The sequence below is a fragment of the Herpailurus yagouaroundi genome, unplaced genomic scaffold (genome assembly GCF_014898765.1).
Source record: "Herpailurus yagouaroundi ecotype Mexico unplaced genomic scaffold, PumYag 166, whole genome shotgun sequence".
Taxonomy (NCBI): domain Eukaryota; kingdom Metazoa; phylum Chordata; class Mammalia; order Carnivora; family Felidae; genus Herpailurus; species Herpailurus yagouaroundi.
In genome coordinates, this window is record NW_024412407.1 from 31967138 (window position 1) to 31981001 (window position 13864).

At 35.5% G+C, this 13864-nt stretch overlaps 1 protein-coding gene across 1 annotated transcript in view; it reads left to right on the forward strand.

The window, feature by feature from the left end:
• SLC15A5 (solute carrier family 15 member 5) overlaps positions 1–13864 on the forward strand; it is an 88579-nt gene that overhangs the window by 42773 nt on the left and 31942 nt on the right. Inside the window, exon 6 of the mRNA XM_040488810.1 lies at positions 8190–8378. Coding sequence (XP_040344744.1) covers positions 8190–8378 — 189 coding nt within the window. The remainder of the gene's footprint in view (positions 1–8189; positions 8379–13864) is intronic.

Below are 13864 nucleotides of genomic sequence, written 5' to 3' on the forward strand. Positions count from 1 at the left end.
GGACATGATGTTTTTTTCTCTGAATGATCCTAAATTAGTGAGGATGAAGAGTATCATAGAAGATTCTCATAGAATTCAAATTCTAAAACAAGAAAGTTTGAAAACTTATTCTTACCTACCTCAACACTTTCTTTACAGTTGACATGATTATCATGGACAATATAATTCGTGCAATTTGAACAACTGAATTTTTATGTAATGCCTGAACATACCTGCATTAGTTTGCTATAGCTGCCATAACAAAATACCACAGGTGGCTTATTAAGGTGGCTTAAATAACAGAAATTTTTTTCTCACAGTTCTGGATGGTAAAAGTCCAAGATCAAGGTGTAGGAAGATTTGGTTTTTCCTGAGGCCTCTATTCTTGACTTGCAGATGGCCCTGTTCTCGATATGTCTTCATATGGCCTTTCCTTTACTCATGCACAGACATCATGTCTTTTCCTCTTCTTCTAAGGACACTAGTTTTATTGGATTAGGGCCCCACCCTTCTGACTTCTTTTAACCTTAATTAGCTCTCTAAAAACCTGTATTCAAATAGTCACATTGGAGGTTAGGACATCAATAAATGAATTTTGAAGGAACATAATTCAGTCCACGGCAATACCATATATATGTCTAAAGTCATCTCTGAAATTGTGTTACATAAGCATTTCTTCCTATCTCAATGATACATAAAAAAGTGTTTCTTCTTATAGTTGAATTTATCTTTGATTCAGGGAAACGTGTAGGTTAGTAAACAAATAATACTGAAAGCCTTATAATAGTAAGTACCGGTCTCTAGCTCTGGCTTTCTCCACCATCCAGTCAAGGTTCCCAGAGGCAGATCTTTAGGTGTTGTTTGTATAAGTTAATATTGCTAAATAATATGATTATAGAATATTTTTATTTAAATCAGCAATCAGTTTTACACACACACACACACACACACACACACACACACACTCATGGCAAAATCAAAGAATCAAATTGTCTTATATAAACATTTATTTTCTATATTTAAAAGTATATGAGGGGCACCTGGGTGGCTCAGTTGGTTAAGCGTCCAACTTCAGCTCAGGTCATGATCTCACAGTTTGTGAGTCAAGCCCTGCATGGGGCTCTGTGCTGACAGTTCAGAGTCAAGCACCTGCTTCAGATCCTGTGTCTCCCTCTCTCTCTGCCCTTTCCCTGCTCATGCTCTCTCTCCTTCTCTCTCTCTCTCTCTTAAAAATAAAATAAAACACATCAAAAAATTTTTTTAATTATTTGTGTTTTTAAACAGCCTGGACAGGCTCTGGGCTCCTAGCTGTCAGCACAGAACCCAACATGGGGTTCAAACTCACAAACCACGAGATCATGACCTGAGCTGAAGTCAGACACATAACCGAGTAAGCCACCCAGGTGCCCCCCAAATTGTTTTGTTAATTCTCAAACTGCTCTACCAATTTCATCATTCCATCACCAGCTTTGTCCCAGTGCTAAAACATATAAAATAATATACTAAAGGCTCTTTTTCCTCTGGTGATCTTCTCACAGACTTCTATGTCCTCATTCTGTCTTGACTGTGGCCCTTAGGAACAGCAGCATGGTGCTCTTTCTTGTTAGATTTCTAATTACCTCTTCCTCTTTCTTGACTTACTTCCTTTTTCATTACCATTTATCTTTTAGCAACTTCCTATGAAAGGTATATGGGAAGCAAGTTTTCCAAGAATTTATATGGCTTGAAAAGCCTTCTTTTTACCCTTACCCTTGATTAATTCACTGTACATAGAACTGTAGGTTGAGAAGAATTTTTCTTCAAAATTTTATTTATTTATTTTTAATTTTTTTAAGTTTACTTATTTATTTTGAGACAGAGAGAGAAAGAAAGGCAGGGAGAGGAGAGAGAGAGCAACAGAGAGAGAATCCAAGCAGGCTCCACACTCTCAGCACAGAGCCAGATGTGGGGTTGGAACCTGCAAACTATGAGACCATGACCTGAGCTGAAATCAAGGTCTGCTCAACCGACTGCTCAATCGACTGCTCAACCGACTGAGCCACCCAGGCACCCTTCTTCAGAATTTTAAAGCTATTGCTCTATTGTGATCCACACACCTGAAGGACTGTTGAAAGGCCTCGTGCCCTTCCGATGCTCTTTCCTGTGTTTATGACCTCTTTTCCTAAGTGGAGTGTTCTATAAGTGATATTCTAAGTTGCCATGTTATTGTGCCCTGGTAAAGGTCTTTTCAACCATCACACTATTCACCAGGTATTCTCATTGTTCTCTCAATCAGAGAAATTTTCTTTTATTTTTAAAATAGAATTTCCTCTCCTTCATTTTCTCTCTAATTTTGTTTTCAACTCCTATTAATTACAATATTGTTGGATCCTCCTAAAATAATCCAATAAGTCTCTTTTTAAAAAAAACTTTATTGAGGTACGATTGACCCACAGAAGCTGTACATATATAATGGTTACAGTTTGATGAGTTTGGAGATAAGTATACGTCTATGAATCCATCACATAATCTATGCCATACACATGTAGATCATCTCTAAAAGTTTCCTTCTGCCTTCTTTATTTATTAATTTGTAATAATAATATAAAGCATATATTAGACTTCTAAAATATATTATTTATTATGTATAATATTTATTATAGGTGATAAAATATAATTATATTTATAAAATAAAATATATAGATACTAATTATAATTTTTTGTGTGTGATAAGAACACAAGCTCTGTCTTCTTAGTAAATTTTAAGTATGCAACAGAGTATTATAAACTATAGGCACTATGTTGTATGATAGATCTCCAGGACTTCCTCACCTAGAATAACTGAAACTTTGTACCCTTTGACAAATACTTTCCCATATCTTCCTCATTCCAGACCATGGCAACTTCATTCTACTCTCTGCCTCTTTAAGCTCATAGCATGATTATTTTATATTGCACATATATGTGATATTATGTAGTATTTGTCATTCTGTGTCTGGTTTATTTCACATAGTGTAATGATCTCCAGGTTCATTCACATTACACAAATGGTGGGATTTCTCTCTTTTTTAAGATTGAATAATATTCTGTTGCATGTCTATGACACATTTTCTTTATCCATTTTCCCATTCATGGACATTTAGTTTGCATCCGTGTCTTGACTATTGTGAATAATGCTGCAGTGAACATGAAAATGGAGATATCTCAAGATTCTGATTTCAATTCCTTTGGATATATACCCAGAGTTGGGATTGCTAGATCATACGGTAGTTCCTTTTTTAATTTTTGTGAATCTCCATATTGTTTTCCATAGTGGCTATACCAGTTTATTCTCCACACCCTTACCAACACTTGTTATCTTCTGTTTTTCATAATAGCTGTCTTGACTGGTGTAAGCTGATATCTCATTGTAGTTTTGATTTGCATTTGTCTGATGATTAGTGATGTTGAGTACCTTTTCATATACCTGTTGACTTTTTCTGTCTTTGGATAAGTGTCTGATCAGTTCCTTTGCCCATTTTTAAATCAGATTATTTGAGTTTTTTTACATTGAGTTGTAGAAGTTCTCTACATATTTTGGGTTTTAACTCTTTATCAGATACGCGGTTTGCAAATACTTTCACCCTTTTCATAGATTTCCTTTTCATTTTGTTTCCTTTGTTATGAAAAAGCTTTTTACTTTGATGTAGTCCCATTTGTCAATTTTGCTTTTTTTTTTTTTTTTTTTTTTGTGCCTTGTGCTTTTGGTATCATGTCAAAGAAATCACCAAGACCATTGCTTTTCCTCTATATTTTCTTCTAGGAGTTTTACAGTTGCAGGTCTTATATTTAAGTCTAATCCATTTTCATTTAATTTTTTGTGTGATATAAGATAAAGGTCAAATTTCATTTTTTCTGCAGGTAGATATTCTGTTTTCCCAATACCACATGAGACTATCTTATCCCCATTGTATATTTCTGGCACCTTTGTCAAAGATCAGATAACCACATACGCATGGGTTTATTTCTGGGTTCTCTATTCTGTTCCATTGGTCTATATGTCTGTTTTTATACCAATACCATATTGCTTTGGTTTTTGTACATTTGTAATATATTTCAAAATCAGGAAGTGTGAGGGCACCAGGGTAGTTCTTGCTTAAAATTACTTTGGCTATTTGGGGTCTTTTGTGGTTACATATGAATTTTAGAATTGTTGACTTTGGTGTCTATAAAAAAATGTCATTGGGATTTTAATGAAGATTGAATTGAATTTATAGATCACTTTAGGTAATATGGATATTTTAACAATATTAATTCTTCCAATCCATGAACATATGATGTCTTTCTATTTATTTATACCAACTCCAATTTTTTTGATCCATGTTTTAGAGCTTTCAGTGTATAAGTCTTTTGTCACTTTGGTTAAATTTATTCCAAAGTATTTTATTCTTTTTGTTGTTATTATAAATGGGATCATTCTCTTAATTTCTTTTCTTTCTTTCTTTTTTTTTTTATTTTAGAGAAGAGAATGTGTGAGTGGGGGAGAAGGGCAGAGGGAGAGGGGGAGGGAGGGAGAGAGAGAGAGAGAGAGAGAGAGAGAGAGTGAGTCCCAAGTAGGTTCCATGCTCAACACAGAGCCTGACATGAGGCTCAATTCCATGACCCTGGGTTCATGGTCTGAACCCAAATCAAGAGTTAGATGTTCAATCTACTGAGCCACCCAGCACCCCACTTAATTTCTTTTTCAAATAGTTTATTGTTAGTTTGTAGAAACACAAGTGATTTTTTATGTTGATTTTGTATCATGAAACTTTACTGAACTTGTTGATTAATTCTAACAATTTGTGTGTATGTATTCTTTAGTATTTTCTACATATGAAATCAAACAAATTATTTACTTTTTTCCTGCTTTGAATGACTCTTATTTCTTCTTTTTGCCTAATTGTTTTGGCTAGGATTTTCAGTAATATACTGAATATCAATGGTGAGACTGGGCAAGTAAACAGTAGGAAAAAATGTTTCAGATAGAGTGAAGAGCAAAGCAAAATCTCTAAGATGGGAAAGAGTTTAAGATAGTCAAGAACAAAAAAATTGGCTGAAAAATGGTCCGAGAGGAGAAAGTAGCAAGCAATGAGAGTGAAGCGATAAGTACAAGAAAGATCATAAAGACCATGTGAAAGATTTGGGATTTCATCTTAACTGTATGGAAACCTAGAGAAGGAATTGAAGCAGAAGAGTAACATTGAATTTGCATTTATATAAGATCACCCTGAATGTTAGGTGCTTAATAGATTACAGGTGGGCAAGAGTGAAAATAGGAAGACCATTAATCATGCTATTGCACATAGTCTGGTTTCAAAATAATAATGACTTGGACTACAATGATGACAGTAGCTATGAAGAGAAGCAGGTTCATTCACAGTATATTTTCTTTTTTTTTTTTTCTTTTTTTTTTTTTAAATTTTTTTTCAACGTTTATTTATTTTTGGGACAGAGAGAGACAGAGCATGAACGGGGGAGGGGCAGAGAGAGAGGGAGACACAGAATCGGAAACAGGCTCCAGGCTCTGAGCCATCAGCCTAGAGCCCGACGCGGGGCTCGAACTCACGGACCGCGAGATCGTGACCTGGCTGAAGTCGGACGCTTAACTGACTGCGCCACCCAGGCGCCCCCACAGTATATTTTCAAATAGAATCTGGATAACTTAATAATATATTTGGGAAAGGCAGAGGATCCCAAATTTCTGCCTTGAGTGCATGAAGGTACTGGAAGAGATGGGGAAGAATGAAGAAGTAGGGAAAGATCAAAAGTTCTGTTTTGTGTAACCTCTTCTTTGAAAACTTCCTTTAGAGATTACCCATCTTTCTGACCTTTCTTTCAGTGGTTTTAGCTCTTTTTCTTGCCCCCAAATGCAAATATGTCTGAAGGCATTGCTTAGATGTTCTCTTCTCTCCCCATTTTTTAATTTCACCTGACCTTAAATTTCAATTCCATGTAGATGATTCATTAATCTTTATCTTTTGACTCAACCAGGCTTCTGACCTATGATTCACATTTTCAATTGTTTTCTGAGCACTCCTCTTTAAATTATTTCTTTGTATCTCCAACTCAACTCAAAATCAAATTCATGTTATGCCTATCTATCATGGATCTTATTTATATTATTGGCACTATCATCTTTCTAGTCAACTGGACTCATATTCAACGTTGACATCTGCTTCTTTCTTGCTCTTGCTATGGTTTTATCAGTGGAATCTATTGAATCTTATGTTTCTATTCACAATGTTTCCTGGAAGTGGGAGCCCTGATTATAACTAAAGCCCCTACTATACTTTATCAAGATTATTTTTTAAACTTCCTAACTATCTTCTGCCTCCACTCTCTCTCCCATCCTATGAACTAGCATGTAGCCTTTAGAGTAATCATCCCAAATGACAGTTATAATCATTTCACTTGTGTCTCCTATCTTCAATGATTCCATTATCTTCAGAGTAATTTAGAAATTCCTTTAAAATATATTTAATGCCTCTTATGATCTGACCTCAATCTATCTTGTCCCTTGATTCCCAAATAACTTGTTTCTCACTATTCTGAAAATCTGACTCTTCACAACTCTGTGCTTTTGCTCATGCCAATGATGCTGCCATCACCTCTTCATATGGATGCCTTTCTTTCTTCAAAGCATAAAATTATTTCTCTCACCTTCCCAACTAGAAATAAGTTTTTCCTACATTCCCCAATCGAATATGAATCTTAAATGGCTAAGAACAGATATTTTCTCATCCTGTATCCTCAGCTGTGCCTAATATACTGCCTTGCATATAGCAAGAAGAGAGTAAATATTAAATTGAATTGACATATTAGCTCTTTTTCTGATGAGTCTGTAATGTGCCAAGTAACCTAAATAAATGCAATTGTGTGGTGAATGTGATCTGAAAAGTAGATAATCTGAAAAGTATAAAAGTAGATCTGAAATTCAAACTTTTTATATGAGCTGTTTAAAGAACCAAAATCTCTACTTCACTATGAATGGGCCTTTATGGAACTAATTTAAAATAAAAATGAATTAAAAATTCCTCAAATATTTTGTTATTCATATCCCCCCCCCCCCGCCCTTTTACACCTTCTATTTCTCAGGGTCTCAGTAAAGAGCAGACTTTATGGATACATTTAAATGCTGAGATATAATCAAAAAATGTACCTACCAGTTTCTCTATCAACCAAAACAAACACTAAGCTATTTAAACATTAGATTGATTTTTTTGAATTGAAAGCTTTGCCTTATCTGAAATTCTATGCAAGTTAGCAAAATGTGACTATCTCTAAATTTCAAGTAAACTCCATCAAGCTAAAGTCTGCCTCTGCTCTAACGATGGGATTAAGTCCAGTAATATGAATGATAAATTGAGAAATGGAATGGTTGCAGTGGATATAACCTGTAACAAAATTGTAACAAAATCCCTACTCATTTTCAACCAAACTTCTGTAGCTAATTCCTCAAGAGTAAAAGGAAAAGAAGAGGTAGGCTACTTTTTGAATAATTGCTTCCATTTACACTCTTTACTAGCTAATTCACCTTTACTATCTCTTTTTCTAAACAAAAGTTTCTAGATTTTAATTCTCTAATGGCTGCTTTACTTTGTCTGAAAAGATTACAGAAATGTCAGAAAACTGAGGACTGAAAATACTTATAGATTATTTCAAAACCATTTTTTAAATGATTCAACCCTTACGAAGAGATAATTTTATTTTAAATTTTCTCCAAACTATTTTTGATTCATATAAATTTTAAAAATAATCAAAACCAATCTATCTTATCTGAGGACAAAAATTCAAAACTATTGCTTTATTTTTAATAATTGGTTCCTATTGCTACCAGGAACTGTTATAATAATACCAATATAGTCTCTGCTTTAAATCTCATTGTCACCCTACAAAGTCAGCATCACTAACCCCATATTAGAGCTGAGGAAAGTGATAATGAGGTTAAATAACTTTCCAGAGGCCATCTAAGCAGTAAGTCAGGAAATAGCGAGTCAGAGCAGCTATTTTTGACAGACTGGAGTATAGTCACAGTATAGTCAACACAGTTAGTGGGCATCTGGATATTCCCAGGGCAAAAAATGTTGAGGAAACATCTCCTAGTGTCAATGTGTAAGAAATACTATGGCCTATACACTGATTTGGGGCTCACTCATTCTTTTTTTTTTTTTTTTTTTTTTTTTTTTTTTTTTTGCCTGATTTTCCTTCAGTCACTGGAAATCTTTCTGCTGCATTGTCTGTGATGGTAGCTGGCTTCTTTGAAATACACAGAAAACACTTCCCTCCCATGGAGCAGCCTCTTTCAGGCAAAGTTCTCACCGTTTCTTCCATGCCCTGTTTCCACCTGGTTCTTCAGTACATTTTACTTGGAGTGGCTGAAACACTGGTCAACCCAGCCTGTGAGTAAAGACTGCATCACCTCATGTAAGAATACCCTGAGTATTTACACAGAACACATCACCTCAAGGGGTTGGCAACCTATTCACTCCATGGAGATTTCCCATAATGCTTGAGGACAAGTCTATTAATTACACTCATTTTTTTTAACAAACGTTTTTTTTTTTTAAATGTTAATTTATTTATTTTGAGAGAGAGAGAGAGCACAAGCTGGGGAAGGACAGAGAGAGAGAGAGAGAGAGAGAGAGAGAGAGAGGAGAGGAGAGAATCCCAAGCAGGCTCCAGGCTGTCAGTGCACAGCCCAACAAGGGGCTCAAACTCATGACCTGGGAGATCGTAACCTGAGTCAAAATCAAGAGTCTACATTTAACCGACTGAGCCACCACATACCCTTTATTATCATGTTTTAAAAAAGTGTTTAATTTCATTTCATTCCTCTGCCAGATACAGAACAAGTATTAGTTCTTCCTGAATGTATATGGAATAAAAGATTTATGAATTTGTTAAAGGCAGTAACTATTTGGTCAGATACACAACAAGAGTAAAAAAAACTGCTAAAACCTAGAAGTCCAATATATTCAGATGAAAACTCTCCTCTTCTTCTTCCCACCTCCTCCCTTCTCACTCATAGAAAACTCACATATATACACTCCTTCCAAAAATGACACTTATAATGTACTTTGAGAGTGTATAAACATGCAAATGAAATGAAAATTTGAGCCAATTTTCCAGATAACTCAATGTCTTTAAATTAAGTTTCACTAAATTAAGTGTGATCACTAGTGTTTCATAAGATGAGTTCAGAGTAACTTTATTAAATATCAAGGGTTTTCTGGATTATCTAGATTGCTGATATTAATTAAACTAGCCACTTTAAAATTCATCAAGGTATTTCAGTAACTTCTTGCAATATAGCAGTGTGTGTGTGTGTGTGTGTGTGTGTGTGTGTGTGTGTATGTATTTATCAGTGTAATCTATTGCAATTATTTTTTACCTTCTTTTTATTTCCCTGCAGTGGGAGCCATGATTATAACTCAAACACCCATTATACTTTACAAAGATTATTTTTTTTAACTTCCTACTTTCCTACCTCCGCTATCTCTCCCATTCAATCAACCAACACATGACCTTTAGGTTAATCATCTTAAATGATATCTCTGATAATTTCACTTGTCTAAAGTCTTTAATTATTCTATTATCTTCAGTTATTCAATTCATTAAATATACATATTTAATAAAGATATACATATGTATGCACACATACACATATATATGTGATACCAAAGCAATTCACTGAAAAAGGTAATAAAAATAAAGTCAATTAATAAAGTTTGTGTAGGATGTGAAATAATCTGGCTGTGACATGTGTCACCCCATTGATCATCAGGGTTCATTCAGCTGATCTGGCTGGCTAGGCATATGTCCCCTTTCCTCCCTCACTGCTCCATGTACTTCTCTCTCAGAGCTGCACACTCGGTCAAGGAAGATGACTTTCCCCATAGAGGAGGAACATTCTTTGGTCAAGGGTATATGAGTAGCTGCATTCCCCTGCTAGAACCTCCAAACAAGGTCTCAGGGTCCATTTGTAGGAGAATTTAGGGTAGTCAAGCTTCCAAGACCCCAGACACACCCAAATGAGGCACTGCATGTGGTAATCTGCCTGAAAGAAAGAAAGAAAGAAAGAAAGAAAGAAAGAAAGAAAGAAAGAAGAAAGTAAGTAAGTTAGTGGAATTATAATCATATATGTGTATTACACTTCTTCTTATAATTTTAAATCATTCCATTCAATACATTTTATATAAACAAATTATGAGAGTCTAAGATGTGGATATCACTGTTTGACACTATAAGAAACACAAAAGAACCATGAAGAAAAATGCCACTACACAAACGTTTGTGACTTCCTTGATGTTGTTGGCAGAAAATTGTTGGAGGTAGCCAAAATGTTGTAGGTTAGAAGTGAAAAAAGTTAATGAATGTGGATGATGAGTGAATGCAGTCAGGAAATTCCCAGGCAACTTAACAATAGTGGTTCATTATGTAAAAGCCAGAAAGTTACTTAAAACAACAGACTATTAAAAAGGTGGATCATGTAATATAAACCACTCAATCTACCCTTCCCTGATTTACTGATAAGGAAACTGACAACCAACTAAGTCAATGGTCTGATCTGTTACATAGATCATAAGGTAGGGACAAGAAGATTTCGTTTTGATTTCCAGCTTTGTCATTTATATTTGTGACCTTGATAATTCAAGTAAACTTGAAGCACCTTCCTGAACTTTAAAATGGAAATAATTATAAGTCTTCTTTATATCACAACATCAGTGTAAGAATCAATGGGAATGGGGACTACTCCTTGAGAATTAAATGGCAACATGTGAAAGGGTATTTTGAACTGTAAATTCAATAATTACTTAAAAAAAAAAACTACTCTTTTAGGAGGCAGTACAGCATAGGGGTTAATATCTATGGCCTTAAAATCAAACAAATCTGAGTTTAAACCCCAGTTCTTCCATTGACTAAATGTGTGACTCTCAATTAGTCTGCATTTCTGAGCCTTTCTCATCATCTATAAGCTAGGGAAAGGTTGTTGTAAGGACTAAGTGAAATATTTTATGTAGAGGAAAAAGCAAGGTATCTGGTATAAGACAGCACTCAAAAATTAGCAGCTATAATGTGTGCTGCTATTATTATTATTCTAATATTTCACATGAATTAATAGGGCAAGACAGGACTCACGCACCAATGTCCTGCTCATATCTCTTTCTACCAAACCTACCACAACTTGAACACCAAGGGATCTGGTAGTGTGAATGAAATTGTGTCTTTCTCACGTGAATCATCCTAGATCCCTTTTTTGCCCTTACTTCTCACTTTTAATCCAACAGCAAGATTTAGTCTTTACTCCAAAATAGAATCTAAATCTGGCCATGTCTCATTATCTTCTTTGCTACCCACTTGGTCTACATTGTCACCATTGTCTTTACTGCCATTTCTTTCAGAGCTTCCTAACTTGTCTTGCTGTTTCTTCTCCTGCCCCGTGAGTCCATTCTCTTCAAAACAGCTATCATACTCTTTCCAGAAGTCTTACCATTCCTCTACCATTTCACAGTAGGATTTTCAAGACAAATTCCTTAAATGGTGAATGAGACTGCACATGATTGGGCCTCTTGTACTGCTCCATCTACATATTATAACATTCTTCTCTTTGACCACTTCACTAGAAATGTGATGACCTTCATTCTGTGTTTCTAAAGTGTCAAACTTATTTTTGTCCCAAGGCCTTTGTATTTGCTCTTCTCTCTGCCTAGAATCCCCTTTCCTCTGTTTTTAAGTGTCTGGCTTCACCTCATCATCAAGTTTTCTCAAAGATTATCTCTTCAGAGAGGCTTCTCTGGAGATGCTATCACTTTCATACCATTACCATGTTCCATATTTTCTAATAGCACTTGTCAGGATCTAAAGTATCTTATTTATATGTGTATCTTTATTGCCTGCCTCTTACCATAATAATGTGCAGTCTTTAAGTTAAGATTCTTATCCTTATTATCCATCCTTATGTTCTAATGTTCTTCCTTCCTTAAAAGTGCACATACAGAGGGGCGCCTGGGTGGCTCAGTCGGTTAACTGTCCGACTTCAGCTCAGGTCACGATCTTGTGGTCCGCGAGTTCGAGCCCCGTGTCGGGCTCTGGGCTGATGGCTCAGAGCCTGGAGCCTGTTTCCGATTCTGTGCCTCCCTCTCTCTCTGCCCCTCCCCCGTTCATGCTCTGTCTCTCTCTGTCTCAAAAATAAATAAACGTTAAAAAAAAATTAAAAAAAATAAAATAAAATAAAAAGTGCACATACAGAGCAAATGATTAGTAATTACATTTTGAATAAACAAATGAATTAATAAAATCTATAGCTATTTCTATGTGAGCACAATAAAACATATTATTCAAATTACTGTCAGTGTCTTACATTGATGACATTGAGCAAGGAAACACAGTGGATTATGTTCCAAATTTCAGTGGACATTGTTTCCCATACTAAGTCATGTTATATCTTAGAGATGATCTACAAGAAAGAAAAAACACATAGAAAACTTTTCAAATTATGTTTTGATTATACCAATGTATATGCCAGCTATCTCATAATCTGTTTGTTTTATTTATTCAAAAAATACTGCATGGATGCCTACAATATGCCTGACACTACTCTAGAACTTAAGATGCATCAATTAAAAAAAAAAAAAGATGAAAATTTCTGTCCGTGTAGTTTCTTTTTTTTTTTTAAGTAGGCTCCACACCCAGCATGGAGCCTAATGTGGCGCTTGAACTCATGACCCTGAGATCAAGACCTGAGCTGAGATCAAGAGTTGGACGCTTCGGCACCCCTGCACAAATAATCCAGTGAAGAAATGGGCAAAAGACATGAATAGACACTTCCCCAAAGAAGACATCCAGATGGCCAACTGACACATGAAAATATGCTCGACGTCACTTATCATCAAAGAAATACAAATCAAATCACAATGAGATACCACCTCACACCTGTCAGAATGGCTAACATTAAGGACTCAGGCAACAACAGATGTTGGCGAGGATGCAGAGAAAGAGCATCTCTTTTGCATTGCTGGTGGGAATGCAAGCTGGTGCAGCCACTCTGGAAACAGTATGGAGGTTCCTCAAAAAACTAAAAATAGAACTACCCTACGACCCAGTAATTGCACTACTAGGCATTCATCCACAGGATACAGGTGTGCTGTTTTGAAGGGACACGTGCACCCCCATGTGTATAGCAGCACTATCAACAATAGCCAAAGTATGGAAAGAGCCCAAATGTCCATTGATGGATGAATGGATAAAGAAGATGGGGTATATACATATACAATGGAGTATTACTTAGCAATCAAAAAGATTGAAATCTTGCCATTCGCAACTACATGGATGGAACTAGGGGGGTATTATGCTAAGCGAAATTAGTCAGAGAAAGACAAATATCATATGACTTCACTCATATGAGGACTTCAAGAGAGAAAACAGATGAACAGAAGGGAAAGGAAACAAAAATAATATAAAAACAGGGAGGGGGACAAAACATAAGAGACTCTTAAATATGGAGAACAGAGGGTTACTGGAGGGGATGGGCTAAATGGGTAAGGGGTATTAAGGAATCTACTGAAATCATTGTTGCACTATATGCTAACTAATTTGGATGTAAATTTTAAAAAAATGAAATTAAAAAAAAAAGGAGTGGTATATACATGCAATGGAATGCTACTAGGTGACCAAGAAGAATGAAATGTTGCTATTTGCAACAACGTGGATGGAACTAGAGTGTATTATGCTAAGCCAAATAAGTCAGTCAAAGAAATATGATATGATTTCACTCATATATGGAATTTAGGAGACACAACAAAGGAACATAGGGGAAGGAAAGCAAAAGTAAGATAAAAACAGAGAGGGAGGCAAACCATAAGAGACTCTTAAATACAGAGAACAA